The sequence below is a fragment of the Mastomys coucha genome, unplaced genomic scaffold, assembly GCF_008632895.1.
Source record: "Mastomys coucha isolate ucsf_1 unplaced genomic scaffold, UCSF_Mcou_1 pScaffold6, whole genome shotgun sequence".
Lineage (NCBI taxonomy): Eukaryota > Metazoa > Chordata > Mammalia > Rodentia > Muridae > Mastomys > Mastomys coucha.
The window spans coordinates 56,373,441-56,392,065 of record NW_022196912.1 but is presented as its reverse complement, the minus strand read 5'-3'; the positions used below and the strand labels follow the sequence as shown (position 1 = coordinate 56,392,065).

The following is an 18,625-nucleotide window of genomic DNA, read 5'->3' as shown; positions in this document are numbered from 1 at the left end:
GAGTACTTAGCATTTTTATTGCATTTATGTTTTCTGTATTTTCTAGTTGTCAAATCTTACTAAAATGTTTAATGTTATACATGTTACTTAAAAAAAAAAAAAACCAGGAAACAAAGATACCAAATTAGAACCATTATTGAGAAAGGAAGGCACAGAAGGCACTTTATTTATACACTGTCACTTGCTATTTGATTTAAAAAGGATAAAGCCGTCTAGGATAGGCGGACATGCAGGAAGATCACGGTCGTATTACTGAAGGACTGAGAATCCTGCCTAAATGAATCATACCAAGGTTTCATAGTTTTCACCATTTTACTCGAAACATTCAAAGCTAGGGAGGTGTTCATTTTTTTCTTTTATAAATTTTAAAAAGTAAAAATCTAAAACTCTAAAATAAAACTTTAAAATGACTTAAAAAACTTGTATGAAGTCCTTTTTATTCTACACTGGAACAGCACAGACACAAAAAGTACAGTAATTAAAATTTACAGTAAGAGGTATGGCCAATCTTCTTTTAAGCACAATGATTTCCATCAGGCTGGTAAAGCATTATACCAGCTCTTACTTGTTTGCAGATAGAATAAAAACTGTGCCAACACTATGCACAGTTAACACTAATATTCTCAGGAACACAAGCAAGGTGCCTCTCTAAAATACAGCCCAGCCCTTTCCGCCCAGGCCAGACCTTCATGGACCAGATACTGACCTTGTAATCAAAATTTTCATTTAAGAAGTTCTTACGGAGTGCATCAGAGAGGTACAGAACTGTTGTAATGATAACACTAGTGATTAAAAGAAAACACAATTAGAGTTGAAATTGCACATCAGTGAAAATCAATTAGTAGATAAGAATAAAACACATTTAAGATAAAAGAAAATCTCCTCCAGGAAGCATGTGGATTAAAAAAGAAAACAAACTAAAACAGAGGAAAAAAAATCTATTCGAGAGCCAGTATCTTCATAAAATGATACATAGGAAGATTTATAAATTTAAATAATTCACATACATACATATATTCATATATTAATGGTTTGTAGCCATTTAAAATTAATTTCCAAACAAGGCAAAATTACTTAATGTAAACATAACTATTTGATTATCATGAATGACAGAGAGACTAAAGACGCAATGGATAGATAAAATGATAGACAGCATTGTGCTTTTGTGAGCACACTATCTCTCTGTTCTCTATATAGGGTGTCAGATGGCACAGAAGGACCATGGAACACAGAGTCACAGCAGTGTGTAAAAGTAAGTTTAATTTTGCCAGAGATAACTGTCATCTCAGAGACTTACTGCTGAATAAGTTTACCTTTTCCAGTTCTTTCATAATTCTGGCTGACTGGTTCAACTCAGATGTTCTGATCCAAACTCCTCTCCAAGATCACAGACTTAATCTAATCTGGCTTCTCTTAGCTTCAGACTGAATTGCTCTGCCTGGCCACATACTAACTTTGGCAATATGTTCTAATCTGGCTCCTTCTCATTCTCTATCTTCTGTGTTCACTTGTGTCTAGCTTGTTCTCTCTGCAGCCTGTCTCTAAAACTGTCTTGGTAAATCTGCACCCCCATTCCACCCTCTCTCTGTTGCTCTTAAGTAGCCTCTTTCCTGTCTGTTCTCATGAGAGTTAGGCATATCCTATCTCTGACTCATCCTGTCAAATCTTTCTCTGATTTGGTACTTTGTCTGCCATTCAATTAGACATCACTTTCAAACATGGCTGCTTCCTTCAAAAAACTAAGTTTACCTTCAATGTTAGGGACTAAAGGAGTGTACTAAGGGCATGTCTGTACTCCAGCCAGAGGGATTAAAGGTGTATAGCACCTTTAGTCTGCTTTCCAGTCAGGTCACATAGACCTAGAAGGTCTTTGGATGTGATCCCTTGCCAGAGCAGCCATGTTGCTAGATTAACATTCCTCTATACAGGAGGCTAGATTAACACTAAAGGGACAGTCTCTTTAAATGTCTATAACCCCATAAAACAGAGGGTCACAGCCACTCCAAGAAAGAGGCATCTTCCTAGGGCAGAAGATATAGAGATAGCCCTATGCTCTTAGCTAAGCATGGCACTCCTAAACACACACACACACACACACACACACACACACACACACACACACACACACACAGACATGGGAATTTAAGAAAGAAGGATTTGGTGAATATTCTTGCCTAGGTCTGAACAGAGTTCTGTAATTTGTTCAAAAATCTATTCCTATTGACAGCCAGGAGAATTTGAAGGTGTCTGTAACTGTTTAACTTAATGGTGAGACAAGCCAGCACTTTAACTATTATAAAGTAACCATCAGTGTACAAATGGTTGACTTGTATAATTGTTTTGGTCTTTTCTTAGGTGAATATGTAATGCTGCATAGGTTTGATGAGGCCTCATCTCTCATCATGAAAGTCAGAACTGAAGAGATAAAGGGAAGAGTAAAATAAAACACCCTACCAACTTTACTCCTTGGTTATGCAACTGGAAAAATACAGGTTAGAAGAATACTTATTATTATTAATGAAAGTAATATTGATAATCTCTGAAGGATATAATGGCTCATTACTGTTTTCACTTACTGGAACATTTACCATGCATCTTTCTTGCCATACAGGGAAAAAGTAACAAGGCCAAGGGTTGGGTAGTTGAAGGAGGAAGAAAGGAAAACTGAACCACTATTTCATGAGCACCCAAAGGGACCCTGTTTACACACACACACACACACACACACACACACACACACACACACACACACACAAAGACTGAGAATTGCTGTGATCTCCTCAACTCCATGGCAGATATGACAAACTAGTTTCACACTAGAGAGAGGAAATGCCTCAGATAATGGTATAGAGGTGGTTGTTTGCATAGATCCTCTCCAAAACAATGACGATAAATGAAGAAATCATTGAAATTCCTCAAAGGACTTTACCCTGTGAATGTAAAGCTTTATTATCAGAAGATGACAATGCTGTCAGGTAAGAAGTGACTATTCACCCATTACTTAGATCGCTGGGATTCTAGGTTTAATGAGGAAAGGTTTAGACGCTGGAGGTACAGCTTGATGAGGCTTGATGGCAGAGTGTGTGCTCAGCCATTACAAGGGCCTATGTTCAATCAGTCAACCAGGCCAACAAATGAACTCCAAAAATTCTACCAGCCAAAATAAGTAAAACGTGTACTCTGTGTGTGTACACATGCATATGTGCATGTGCAGGGGTCAGGATAAGATGTCAACGGTTTTTATCACTCCCATCCTATTCCCTTGAGAAAAGGTCTCTCACTGAACCTGGAGACTGAGGTCCTGGAAAGAGAATGACTAGTTCAAATTTCCAGTAGAGAAAAGCAATTCCCTAGAAGAACTGTAAACTTGTTTACATGCTAGGTCATAAACACAGATAATACTCATGGTGGCTTGAGCTGCATGTACTGATAAACATGGAACCTCTGTGGTCTTAGTATTAGAACCATTGGTATTTTAAACTCACAGACAGCTGGGCCTTCCCTCTGGAGATTATAATATGCACAGGACATCTGGCTTGTGGAGCTCCCAGGGTATTTTTGGTACACCTGGAGTAGAGAACCACCATTCTATACTAATGCTTCTCATACTTCAGTGGGTACCTGGTAACTGACTTAACATTCAGACAATGAGTCAGGCAGCCTGGAACAGTTCTTGGAAGTCTGTGTCTCTAATAACCTCCAAGTGATGGCAATGCTCTTGCCCACAAAGCATCCTTTGAGGAGCAAGGCTCTAGAGCAATGGTTCTCAACCTTTCTAACGTATCAAACCTCTAATATAGTTCCTCATGTGGTGACTCACAACCAGAAAGATATTTTCTTACTACTTTATAACTGTACTTTTGCTATTGCTATGAATCGTAATGTAAATATCTGATATGTGACCACACCCAAAGGGGTCATGATCCTCAGGTTGAGAAAAGCATCCCCACAAATTCTGCTTCTGCATGCTCCTGTCTGTAGGGTTTCAGTAGTCTTGGGGTCTGCAGGGCAGCATACAGTCCTACTGACAGACAGATGATCTTGGACACTTATCGGCGCTGCCTGTTCTCCTGGTACAGAGGCACAGGGTTCAGGCTTCTCTGTGAGGAAAATACAAAAGGCAGAGGGAATGCCAAGCTACCAAATTAAAATAGTGAAATACAAGCCAAGATATAACCAACTGTACTTTCACAGGATGTAGCTTCATTAATTGCCCAATTTAATATTTATGTAATTTTCACTAAGTTAAAAATGATAGGTTACCTCTGTAAGAATTTCCAAATGAGTTAAACTGCTGATAAATAATTTTTTTTGGCCTCAGTGAAGGTATCTAATATTTTATATAGATCTGTTTAGTGTATTTTTTTTAAATTTATTTATTTTTAACTGGATATTTTATTTACATTTCAAGTGTTATCCCCTTTCCCGGCTCCGCCCCACCCCCCCACCTTGGGAAGCCCCTATCCCATCCTCCCTCCCTTTTGTGTGTTTAATATGATAGAGAAAGGACTCCAAAGCGAGACTTCTCAAGGCTAGAAAGGTCTTAGAAAGGCTCTACTTCACATGCTTTCCAGCTCATCACAGGGACTTGGATTCAGCACTGAGCTTCCCAGCACAAAGGTCCCCAAGTCAGCCAAAGGAATTCGTATTTCATTGTTCCATTGTGCAGAATACAGTGGAGCTGAAGGAATGTCTTCATCTGTTCACTATGATTTAAAGCCACATGGCTGCTCTGGCTTCACTCTTTTCTTTAGTTCTGAACACGGAAATATTTCTAATCTCAAATGCTCCAACCTCAATAGCTAGGAAAAGTTTGCAAGTTGCTACCAAAATGGCGAGATTACTGACTGCCACAGACACTGTGGGCACAAAGACTGCCTTGACTATGACAATCTCCATGGGCACAGATTGAAGAAGAGAAATGGGCACAGGGAATGAAATGTACTGCTTTGGGTGTTCCAGCTGTTCCCCCCGAGTCTGCAGTCAAGAATTATCTTCAACTGACAATAGTCCCCAGATTTTTGCTTCCTCACTCCACAGGAATCTTATCCCCTGGAATTTCTTCTTTCCAAAGTGCCTGCAACTGGGATCTGCTCAAGAGTAAGCCCATGTCCAGCAACTACATGCAGACTGTGAGAAATCGCATAGACGCTATGACATAGAGAAGCTTAACTATCAACAATGTTGGCTTCTTTTCTTTTTTTCTTTTCTTAAAGATGGGGTATCACTACATACTCCTTGCTGGCCTAGAACTCACTATGTAGACTAGCCTTAACATCATAGAGATCTGAATGCCTCTGCCTCCCAAGTGCTGGAATCAAAGGTGTGCACCACCATGCCCGGCTAATGTTGATGCTTATATATTGAAAGCTAACAAAACAAACCTGGAATATAACTTCCTTTTAGCCTGGAGTGTTACTTGGGGACAGCATAAATCAACAGTAAAATGTTTAGGCAGATGAAAATCATGAATGGTCATCGGGGAATTAAAATGAATATATCTAATCTGGAGTTCTGAAAGTCCAGAGTGCATGAGAATCATGTAAAGGACAGGCAGACACCAGCCCACATCACCACCTATGGCCTGGCAGGTATGTACTGTGGAAATATAGGTGATTTGGGTTCATATAAGTGTCCTCTCTTGCCTCAAGGATTGGTATTACACACGGAAGACAGAGAGGGTGAGAAGTTAGTTCAGTGATGTGTAGGGAATTCGGTCCTATTTGCATTGGACCTGACTCATCACCCCGCTTGAACTCATGCTGTGTAATAATTGTAGATCAGACTAAAGTTAGTGCAGCAGAGGTGATACAAGTGGAGGAGTCCCAGCATATTAGGAGATAAGGAAAAGGAGTGGCCTTGCCTTCACCAATGCTGTAGAGTGGGAGAGGCAAAAGAAACAAGAAGCTCTCTTGATCTCTCCACTCAAGGAGCTACAGCATCAGTCTTGAGGTTACATCTCTATTTTAACCTTCTTGGCCCAAACCTTAAGAAACTATTTCCTTCAAGTACCTATTTTCCCTACCAACAGCTCACAACTCACCAAGATAGGCAGTGTGCAAGTAGATCTGCACAAAGATTTGCAGTGACCATTTAAGTCTGGCACACTTACTACCGTATATAGTTTTAGTGAGGATAACCACATTAAATACAAACAGAGCAATAATAGTTGTACCAGTGGACTCTCGGCAGACCCTAAACTTCCCAGGACATTGCTTAACTCTGCCATCCTTCTTATGACTGTGGACAAGCTGCCATTGGTCTCCTTGGATTCAACTGGCACTATTCTAAGTGTGGTCAGCTCCCTTCATCTTAGGGAAATCTTCAGACAAAACAGTGTGCATTGGATTCAATAGTACACTTTCATGGTGGAATGATTTTTTTGGGAGTTAGGTTGTTGTAGACATTGAGGGGTCGGGACTGTTATACTCAACAATAATGGATCCATGTCTGCTTTCTAACCCATGGAAACTGTTCTTCTAACTAGCTGTTTTCCTTAACCGAGGACATTCCTATTAAGTCTACATACCCACTAGACTACTCAACATTTTAAAACAAGTCCTCATCCTCCTAACTCCTTCCAGAGATAGCAATATTTTTTGGTTCCGGTTTATAGCAACACCATTCAAAAGACCTGCCTGTAATTACTGTCTTCATTCCTTCACCACCGGAGTCTGCTTGTGAATCCAGCCTCATCAGGCTTGGGCTTTTATCTCCCCCACTGCAGGGAAACAGCACTTGTGAAGGTCACTAGTACTGACAGCAGTGTGAGCTCTCACAGTTAATGGCTGGTCCACACTTCGAGATTCTCTTCCTTGAGGTATTTTCTTCCCAGGGTGTCAGGCCCCTGGCTGTCATCTTGCTTCAGTGGCTTCTCTGCATTGGCTCACTGCCTGACCTCTGAATTATGGCATGCCCCAGCCTCAGTTCTAAGGCATTTTGTGTTTTCAGTGTGTAGATTTTCTTCCAAAGAGCTCTCATTCCTTTCCCCAGCCTCAGATCCCTGCCATTGCTTCCCCGCCATTTGGACCACCTACTTCCTCTTTTGCATCTCCACTGGGATATCTAATAGCAACTTGGTTGTTTGTTTCCTACAGGGTTTTGCTCTGTCTCTCAGGCTGCTCTGGAATTCACTATATAGTTAAACCTTATCTTGCACTTGAGGCTATTTCCTATTTCAGCATCCTGAGTATTAGAACAACAAGCATCATATCTAGACGCTAACATCACCTTAAACTTACCTTTGTCACAGACTTCCTCTCTCCTCTTACACCATGAGACCTCTCTCTGTATTCTCCACTTAACTGACTGGTACCATAACTGGTCCTTTTTGCTCAGGGCCCAAACCTAAGGACTATCATTACTCATCTCTCTGCTCTTCCACTCATACCCAGTCATCCACAGGCCTCATCATCCTCATCTTCAAAATCAATCTTCAGACTACCTTCATTGCTACACACCTGTCCACGCACTTACTTCCCATTTGGATGGCTGCAGCAAACTTCTGACTGACTCTTCCCCATTTCTCTTTTGTCTCTGTATTCACCAATAGCTGGGCACTGTGTTCCTCTTTTAACTAACAAGTTTCTTGGTTCTCCTTGACAGGGCCATGTTCCCTCTGATCACAGGGACTTCTGGGTATGTTATCTCTACTGATAGTAATAATTTTTCTTTGTTGTTTGTCCATTATCATCTATATTAGCTTTAGCTTGAGTTTCACACTTTCATGAAAGTTCTTTGTTAGTTCAGTTGGCAACAAAAGTAGGTCCCTTCAAAATTATTCCTACATACCCGAGTTCTTTATATTTTTATCATTGGAAAAAAAAACACTACAATTAAACGGGTTAGTGAATGGAGGGGTCTAAGGATTCGGTTTAAATAATTTAGTTTGCTCCCTCACAGAATGAGCCAGCAAGCTAGACACACACACACACACACACACACACACACACACACACACACACACACACACCAAGAGAGAGAGACAGAGAAACAGAGATACAGAGACAGAGATAATCTCTATATCTTTCCTCTAAAATTTAAATTGGTTATTATATGTTGTGTCTGAAGCCAAAATAAACACAAGACAAACAAAACAAGGACCTGAGATTTCAAGTGAAGATCCCAGCTTTCCTCAGCAGATATAAGTATGAGGTAAGATTTATCTCCCAGAAACAATGCATAAAGCTGTGACTTTATTTTTATACTTTATTTCACAATGTGTATGGGAAGGAGGTGGAGAGAAACTTCTCTCAATGTGTCCTGTATTTTTGGTACTTAGTTTTCGGCATCCTTCTGTTCTTTCTTTCTTGGATGGAGGAGTGGTTATCCTCTCCAGAAACATCTACCAGGGATCCACAATGAACACAGGGTACCTGTGCAAAACGGAGGGGAAATTTCCTGTCCTAGCAGAACTGAGGCCTAGTATATCTGCTGTGTTTCAGATTGTACATATAGGTGCAGATAAAACAAAACAAAACAAAACCAAAAAACCCACACAAGGCACCTGGCATCTACAACCAGCTTTTGGAGAATGCCGTGTAGAGAAGAAGAGGGATAAGATGGAAACAACACAGCTGGGAGTAGAGGGAGCAGTTACAGATGTTTGAGTCACATGACAAAGACAGCAATAGAGGATGGGCATGTAAAAGAGTTATTATTGAGAGATAGGCTATTTGGTTGTGTTCAAGAGATGGGCAATAGGGACTTTTCAGCTAGGGCTAATGAAAGCAGGCACATAGGATTAAATGACTCTTTAAGAGGCATTGATCAGGTGTCTGTCTAAAAAATGGTGAGACCACAGAAGAGAAAGCCAGTGGTGATCTTTGAAGGTACAGGCGCTCTTATAACCCAATGCAACAATTTAGTGAAGTACAACACTTTCTTTCATTATGTACACTTTCAAATATTTTAAATAACTTGAACATCTTTCAGAGACCATCTTCCCTTGCTTCCTTCTTTCTTTCTACCTCTAACTCCCCACAGAGTTTTGCTGTGTAGCCCAGGCTGACCACGAACTCATAATCTTCTTGCCTCTAGCTGTCTGAGTGCTAGGATGATAGGTTTGTACCACCACGCCTAGCTCAGAGATATACTTTTCTATCAATATTATTTGGGTGAAGATTAATTAAAAAATAATCAAGGGTATTTTTATGGACTCATTTCTATTTATGAACCAAGACACATCACATATGGTTTCCTAATTTGAATAGGAAGTGGCTACTGCAATCAAGGGGAATACAGAGGAGAGGATGAGACAGAAAGGAGCACGGAAGCAGTCTGTTCCAACTTGGAGTCTTGGGCATTAGCGAGGCTGGGTATGTAAGCTATCAGCCAGTGCCATGGAGAAGCAGGGCCACATTGCTACCAGTACAAGCCTGCGTGACAATATGACATTAGTGTGTCTAGCAGGAGCTTGGATTCATCATGGGAGAAATCTTCATTCTAAATATTAAATTTCATATTAAATATTACACAAATCTCATATACCAAATTTGTTCTTACATGATTAGCACAGTCAATGAAAATCTTTAACACCGTGTTTGCAGAAAAGTAGACTATGTACTCCTTAGTCTGACAGCTAGTAATGTGGCCATGAGAGCCTGTGACTGTAGGGGTCTTGATGTGGGATGGACAGAGACAGTATTTAACATCAAAAGCCAGACTGTTGTCATGGCTTCCAGCAAGCTCGAGCACAGTGCCTAAGAAAGAAAATGTTAAATGTATTTCCACTTTGATGGTCTGTCACTGAAACTTTTAACTGAAGCCAAATTTCTCTGCATAAGGGGCAAGCACAATGACCGAAGTGAGGTGCTCTCTGATTCTGCAGCTGTGGCGGCTGACGCCCTCCACTCCTTCTTGTTTGGCTCCCCAGGTCACTTCATCCACCTTTCCAGGTATCTTGAATCTTTGATAATTTAGGGCAAATATACCAGCAACAGCTCCAACTTAACCCTGAAGCACACAGACATCCAGAGAAGCAGACACTTGATTCTTTCACAGCTATCAAAATACATATGCTGAATTCTAAGGAGAGTGATTTCACTAGTCTCTCAATTAGTCTTCCAAGTGGAGAAGCTGCTCAGTGCTTATGTAAAATATAAAATGCCACACGACACTATTTGTTACTTCACAAGTTTTTAAAACACCATTTTAACACTTCCAAGTCTAAAAATGCACCCTGCAGCAGAAGCCACGTTAAGCATATCTCATCAAAACTGAAGCCTGTGTTCCTGGAGCACTCACCATCATCATACCTGCATGCCTCGGGGGAAAGATGGTGACCCTGGCCTAGGGTGGTTGTACAGAAAAATCTTACCTTCACCCTAAGCATGTGGGTGTTGGTATTTTGAGAGTGGCAGATGGCAAAAGGATGTTAATGAAATGAGTTAAATAATAATTTTTAAACTGATGATCAAGACCCTGTTTTAAAGTTCACCTTCATTCTCTTTTGGGCCTTTGGAGACATGAAGCTATAGGAACAAAATGATGCCTGCCATTCTGACTGTGCCCACATCTCCTGTCTTGGCTCTTGTCCCTCTCAAGTGCTTAGGGTTACAGGTATGAGTGACCACACTGTTATATTGCTTTTGTTTTGTTTGTTTGAGATAAGGTTTCTCTGTGTAGCCCTGACTGTTCTGGAACTTGCTGTGTGGACAAAGGTGCTTTGAACTCAGAGTTCCTACTGTCTCAGCTTTCCAAAGTTCTGGGATTAAAGGTGTGTACCAACATGCCCAGCTATATTGTTTGATTCTTAAAACACACAATTATGATCATATTAAATAACGATTGAAGACAGTAATGCTGTTTTTAAAAAGACTGAAATGATTAATTCAGTAAAGAAAAAGAACCTAAGAACCTGGAGGTTTCAGCTTGTGATGAAACTACAAAGAACATTCTGGATCGTTCTTTTCCCTCGCCGTCATCAACTGAAAAGCCTTACTTGTTAGCAACCAGGCGCATGACAGTCCAGTCCTTGGGAAACATCTCTGGGCGTATCAATATTCGGAACACAGTAAAAATCTGCAGCAAGAAATCCTTGGATAAAAAAAGAGATGTGTGTTTAGGTTTATCATAATTACATACAGACAGAGAGCACTGTTGTCATTCTGAAAGCACCTGCAGAGAAGGGAGTCTGACTGCAGACACCCAGCAGAAGGGAGCTAGCATCCGTGCATCCCTACATCACTGCCCAGCCTAACTGCTCCCATTCCTCCCACTCTTAGAAACAAGGGAAATCATTTTTTTCCTGCATCTTCCCAGTTGTACAGATGTAAGCCCTGGAGACAATATGGAAAGCTTGTTCCAGAAGATAAGCAGACAACTGCTTCCCTTTCTTCTAGTATAGTGTGCTAAATATTAGAACTTCTCAACCCAGGAGCATGATAAATTGTCTCAGGTCAGCTAAACGGTTATTGAAATTTGGAAGGTTATTTTCACTGAAGGATCTTACATAAAAAGTGTTTTCTAGAGGGTATTGTTGAGAGACTGAAATAAGAGGATGGGCATTGGTTTAGGAAATCCGAGTAAGCCTTCTTTCATGAGTCGCCCAGAATTCCAAGGATACTGTGTGCTGAGATGGGTCAGTCATGTGTGCTCACCAGTTACAAATGCAGCAAGACCCTCCCTGAAGCACAACAGACCAGAGGGTAGCAGCATTTAGTATCTGACAGCCTAGAAAGGTTCTACTTCTACATCTTTCCTTTTGCTCTCTTTTATTTAACTTAAAAGGATTGCTTTGGACTGGAGAAATGGCTTGGTAATTAACCACTGTCCTTGAAGTGGACTTGAGCTCAGTGCCTAGCGCCTACATTGCGTGGCTCACAAGTGCTTGTAACACCAACTCCAGGGGATCTGATTTCTTCTTCTGGTCTCTGTGGGTAAGTGTGAACATGCATGTGTGCACATACACACACACACACACACACACACACACACACACGAACACAGACATGATTAAAAATAAAATCTTTTAAAAATTAAAGGTTTTAATTTGAAATTGACAGAATTTCATGTTTTTATCATGTACATGCTGTTTGCAATACACACACACACACACACACACACACACACACACACACATATTTTGGAATAGCTAAGTCCAGTTAATTAGCAAATGCTTTGCCTTATATAGTTACTATCTTTTTGGTGAAAACACTTACACTTTTGACAAGAAGTTGTTGTTAGACATTGAAATATCAATTTCCAGACATGGAATTGGCACTTCTTTAAGTATTATAAGAGACAGGCCCCAAAATACTACATAGCACACGGTACTTAAACAAAGGAAAGGAGGGAAAAGACCACTCGTCATAAAACAACTGGAACTTTCTCCTAAGAGGGAGGCCGGCTCAACCAAGCCTCGCTTAAGTTATCAAGCAGCAAACATGAAAGCTTTGTTTTGTGTAACTTTAAGTAATTCTAGGAAAATAAATTTCTCTAACAATCTGATAGAAGTCAAAAGTGTGGTATTCAGAAATAAAAAGCAACTCAAAACACAAAATACATTTCATATTTACAAATCTAACAACACATCATGTTAAACATGCAAGCTGCCTGAATAAAAGATTACGACTGTCACTCGTATCAACAGAAGACTGTTAGAAACTGAGAACCATGTGGTAGGTTTTTCCTCTATGGGGTGTATGTGTGTATGTGTGTGTTTCTTTTTATATATTCTAACAGCTTCAATAAAGTCCACAAATATTTTGACAAGAAATTATTTCAGCTTCTTTGACATTGACACACATATGCTGATACATAGTATGTGGCACGTAGAAACATTCCCACTAGGTCACCTATCCTTAAATGGGTAAGCAGACCCTGTGCATGTCTGTGGAGTCACTAGAGACACACATTTTCCCTAAGGTATTCTACTGCAGGGCACATCATTTGGAGAGCTGGGAATGTAGCTTAGTGGCAGAGTGAGGACTGAACAGACAAGAGGCTCAGAGTTAATTCCAGCCCCGTTTTGTACATAGCATTACTATTCCACTAATAGTAGAACTGTATGGTATTCTTTTAGAAGCACTTCTAAACATTACTCTAATAGTTTCCCAGTTCTCTTTGGGGTTTCTAAGATGCAAATGCACCTCATCCTTGAAAAGGTAAGTTTGCATTTGTCCTTCAAAGCTTTCCTACTTTATGAAGTAGATCATGTATGTGTGTGTGTGTGTATGTGAGAGAGAGAGAGAGAGAGAGAGAGAGAGAGAGAGAGAGAGAGAGACAATGTGAGAGAGAGAGAGAGAGAGAGAGAGAGAGAGAGAGAGAGAGAGAGAGAGAGAGAGAGAGAGAATGAGAGAGATTTGAGTTTCATAGTCCACAATTAAGAGTTAAGAAAAGTTCTGAAGTTCTGAACTTTCATCGTCTAACCATACAACTTTTGTCAGCACTGAGTATTGGAGGCAACACAGTTGTTGGGGTCAGGTACATGTGTGGAGTTGGGTAAGGTGAGCATGGGCTGCTGTCGACACAATTGTCAGAAAGCTGGCCAAAGAAGGCAAGCTTCTACCTTAGCGGCTAGCAGCCTCAAATCTCCGTTTTCAGTGCTGGGGTCAAAGGGAAGGTTATTGCAGATGCAGGAGCTGGGGTTATATAACATGGCTCTGTGTCCTCCCATCTCCCTGTTCACCTCACAAAATAGAAAGCGATAGCAGCAAGTGACGTTGCACTCAAGCCTATGTTGATATAAGTCTTTTTTCCTCATGTATAAATTGTGTAGGTCTTCAAGCAGCTGTGTAAGGTACCCAGCTAATTGTCATTTACATTTGTGAGACAAGGCACACTTATTTAAAGAAAAAAAAATCAAAGAGAATCAGAAACATCTAGATTTTAATTCTGGCTCAGCAATTAAATAAATAGCCCAGTGACCTTGGAAAGTTATTCAATCTTTGAGGGGTTGAGCTCTCATGATGTTTTGAAAAAACATTAACTAAAACACACACACACACACACACATACACTTCATATAGTACCCTGCTATTTTTCTTTTTTCTAAACTGCAGTCTACTGCTTCCCTTGACTGCTTGGTGATAGCCAGAGCACATTCCACCATGGTACTGAGACACAATGTGGTTCAGCAAGTATTTGCCTCCAGCCTTCTGAGAGACTGTACTTCATAATCAGCTCTAGTGTGGTAAAGTGCAGAGAACCCAGCTGTTTGCTTTCCTGTGCCTTCCTCCTTCCTGCCCCAGTACACTGTTGCTTCCTGGTCGATTCTATACTTCTGAGCTCTGGCTCCTTCCCTATGGTCAAGCTTTTGTAGAGGTAGATACCAGCATTCTGCACATGTAACCTACACATTCTTTCTATTCTTTTTATACTACTAAAAAGAACATTTCTGTGTCTAATAATCCTTATTAGGATAGAATCAAGAACAAGGGTTTCACATGGCACCATTAGAAAACTGGCATCCTGGCAGAGTGCTCCTGTGTATCTGTTTGGTTATGTAATACGCACAACATGGTAACTGGACCACTGTCACTCTTCAGATTGTTCAAAAAAAAAAAAAAAAAAAAAAAAAAAAGAAAGAAAGAAAGAAAGAAAGAAAGAAAGAGAGAAAGAGAGAAAGAGAGAAAGAAATTGGGAGGTTCTGATTGGGGAATTTTTCCCCCCTGTAGCATAAGGGGTTTGGGTAAGAAAGTCTTTAAGCATAAAGGAAGGCAAGGAAGGTTGCTACGATTTGAAATATTCTCTCTGTTTGGTCACTTTTGAATATTGGGTCTTGAACAGTGTGCCCAGGACTGTGTTACATTCAAGTATCCCTGGTTAGCTAAGACATTAGTTAATGGAATAGAAGGATTTAAGAAGGACTTGTGACTTGCCATAACAAGACATTTAAGTGCAACACTTTCTTGTGGCAATGCTTTGTAAAAATAACTCTTAAAGAAACTGGAACGTTTGCTGGACCTCAGAAAGAAAATTAATAATATACCCTGAGGTGACATAAGCCTCAAGACTGCTCTCCTGTTGTATACTCAGGGTGTTTGTTTAATGTCCCTATAACAGAAAGGTATAACAATAACCTTACTCACCCAGGATTTATCATGTAATCTACTTCTACAATAGCTATAATCTCAACTTATATGATCTTGCACGCTTCTGACACATGAGCAATACATGTATATACGTGTTATGATCACTTGATGAAGACAGGAAATAGGGTGAATATTTCCTTATAGTGTTGGAGTCAGTTGGAGTTGGTGATATAATCTCTTGTAAAACCCTGTTAAAGATTTCTGGGAAGTGTCCCTCATTCCTTTCCCCCACATAATACTCTTTGTGCTGCCTAATGAAGAAAGGGTGAGCAAAGCCCTTTGCTAGGGCGGACACTCTGACATAGACAGACACAGATGCAGACACAGGGCAGACTTACAAGATACCTACCTCAGGCAGGCATAGATCTAGACTCATACAATGGACAGACGAGAGCTACAAGAAGACACACAGACAGCAAAGGAGAGAGTTTAAATCTGGGCTTGATCTTGGTTAAATGACAAAAATCAAGGTACCCTACAGATTTCTGTCTTAATGTGACACTGATTCCTCACTGATGACTCTGAGTTTATTATTACTGTGTTCAAACTGATACACTTTCTCAGTGTTCATGGAACTTATGGTTCAGTGGTATAGATAGATGGATGTTAACTAACACCCATGTGGATGCATGGATGCTCTATAAACTAGGAGAACACAGAGGGGCAGCTTTGTCATACTGAGGAAACACCTGCTAGAGGCAACACCAGGTATCAGGACTGCAAGGGATATGGGCAACATATGGGTAAAAAACGGAAGTAGGAATAAATTAAAGATACAGAAATTAGGGTAAAGAATACATAAATAAAAGCCAAGTAATCAGGAAGGTTTGGTTTTGTTTTGCTAAAAGAGACAATAATCTTCCTTTTCCATGGTAAGGAGTTTGGAATTTACTCTAAGGGCAACATGGAAGCCTTGACTGGCTCTATACACAATGTAGAGAATTAAATTTGTGTTGAATGTTTCTATGTTGTATATAGAGTATTTTGTGCTTAAAGATGATAGTGTATTAAGATGGCACAAAATAGAAAATGGCTTATAAAGCCAAACTGGAAAAGCAATCCTGAGATCATGAACACAGTGATACCCTGCCAAGCACCACAGGGCAGGTAGATGACTGAGAACAAGGGACAGAGCAGAGGCAGCTGAGAACACACTTTTACCACTTAGAACATCTATAGTCAGATGGTCCTTTAGAAATTTGCTACAACTTTTAAAGGTGTAACAGCCTTGTACAGAGTTTGAATTCAATTAAGGGCAACAGTAACATTCATCACATTAAAATTTGCACTCTTAAAATGGAATCTTGAAGTATGTCATACAAAATACTTGCTACGAACTCTTCAGTCTTTGAGAGTGGTAGAATTACTGTACTGTAATCAACATATGTAAATTAAGAAGTTAAAATAATTGTGTGGGAGAAGATGGCTTCCTAATGCAGGCAGAAATTGGGTAAGAAGACTCATTTACTAAACATAGATTTACTCTGCAGGCTCAGCACTATGACACCATGACATGGTTTCAATCAAAGTGGCCAACACATTGAGAATACAAGATCCAGAGAAGACCACATTAGACAGGACGGCGTTGAGGTCAAGTGCTATGTATTGTAGTGCTAAATACTGGCCCTAGTTGCCTCAGGGATGAGAAAATCCTCATGTACACCAAGTGATGCTATGTGACCTTGCTTCTTAATTTAATACTATTGGTTAAATAAAGATGCCGACAGTCTATAGCTGGGCAGAACAGAGGTAGGTGGGGTTTTGGTTTCCTGGGATTGGGATCTGAGGGAGTACCATGAGGGGAAGAAGAAGGTGGAGAGAACAGAAGACACCATGGAGTAGGTGAGTCATGAACACATGGCCACGAGGACTGGCCAATTGGAGTTTAGAGCTATCCAGACAGAACATGGCAAGTTATAACCCAGAGCTATTGACAGGGAAGTAGAAACTAATAGCTTAGAGGGTAGAAATCTATGCAACTCTAGTGCTGATTAAGACTTATAAATATAAAAATTTTGTGTCTTTTATCTTGGAACTGAATGATTTAAGATTGGGTAGAGACCCGTGAATGAGATTAAATATTCACAACAACAGGATGGATGGAGTGTCTCCTGTGAAGACTTCATCATAGAGTAGACATTTCAGATTGAAAGGAAACAACAGCAACAAAGCCCCAAGCTATGCACAGGAATTACAAATGATGTACAGTTTGCTAGGAATGAGCAATTTAAGTTATGGAATGTGATTTGAAATGGGGTGGGGTAAGGTTGAAGGGAAGGCAGTGCAATAAAGATACTAGACTTGGTAGGGTGTTTAAACTTGGATTAAGGGCAGTGTGGTGGTAATCTCAATACTTAGGAGGCTTTAGAAAGAGGACTAGCAGATCAAAACCAGCCCGGGATACATATCAAGTTCCAAGACGAGCTAAGGTAAGTAACAAGTTCTAGGCCAGCCCTGGCTGTATGACAAGAAACAAAAGAGACTGGATAGAGGTTATATCTGACATATTTTGAAAGCTAGCATATAGACAATGGAAAGTTCCAGAATATGGATAATCTCATGCCTACACCAACATCCCTGTGGCTCTATATGAAAGGACGTAATCAAAGAGGAATTTCAGTGCTGTATATAAAATGCCAAGGATATGGACAAAACTTTACCCCCAGTACAATGTGGGTGTATAATAAAACACCACCAACTGCAGAAAGAAAAAATACTTAATCACCACCTAGTCACTACTTTTGTTCATTTTTTTTAAAAAATGTAATATTGTACTCAAGAAAAAAAATTAAACAATATAGGCTACCAGCCTTTAGGTTTTTGCTCCCTCCCACACACTTGGGCTCTGACACTGTGACTCACACCGCTCACACACAAGTACCCGTGGACCAGGAAGAAATAGCATCTGATCAAAAAGCTGGGAGCCACTTTAACAATAACCCTACAGGCATCCAGCTTCTTTAGGCACAAGTGGAGCTAAAACACTATTAATCTCAGTTGTTACTTGAGAACTGCATACTTCTGAAATTCAGTTTGATTTGGAGAACTATTTGAGAAAAGCTAAGGCAAACTTTGCTCTGAACTGGCAAGAAGAAATGGAATAGAAGGAACACCAGGCACAGAGAATAGCAAAACTACCCATTTGAAATCTAAGCACATAATCTGTAATTCTCAATTTCAAATTTATATATCCCAAGACTCAGCAATAAGACTTCCAGATCTATGAACCAAGAGAAACATCTTTCTCCATTATCCAGTCTCGGGCATTCTGTTATAGCAACAAAAGATAGAGTAAGTCAGGAAGCCGACTTCTGCAAATGAGTTAATATTAATCACACGGATTGTGCTTGTTTCCTATTTAAGTCTACATACAGTGTTTATTATGAGAGATCTTCAGGTCTTTATTGTGATATCAAAATCTAAAAGGGTTCTAAAATGCTTTAGTCTTATAAGCCGTTTGGCACCAAAAAAATCTCACCTGAATTATTTATTTCTCTAGAGGAAATGTTGCATTCTACTGCAGATCTTACTGGAGGGCTACAGGCAAACATAAAGTGTTATGGACCACATCAGCTTTCTGAAGTTAAAAA

General features: G+C 40.1%; 1 protein-coding gene across 7 annotated transcripts in view; it reads right to left on the bottom strand.

The window, feature by feature from the left end:
- Dock4 (dedicator of cytokinesis 4) overlaps positions 1-18,625 on the bottom strand; it is a 411,188-nt gene that overhangs the window by 69,387 nt on the left and 323,176 nt on the right. For all 7 annotated transcript variants that reach the window (XM_031357369.1, XM_031357376.1, XM_031357375.1 and 4 more), the window contains exons 27-28: positions 10,943-11,037; positions 707-782 (exon numbers count right to left, since the gene is read on the bottom strand). In XM_031357369.1, the coding sequence (XP_031213229.1) occupies positions 707-782; positions 10,943-11,037 (171 nt within the window). The remainder of the gene's footprint in view (positions 1-706; positions 783-10,942; positions 11,038-18,625) is intronic.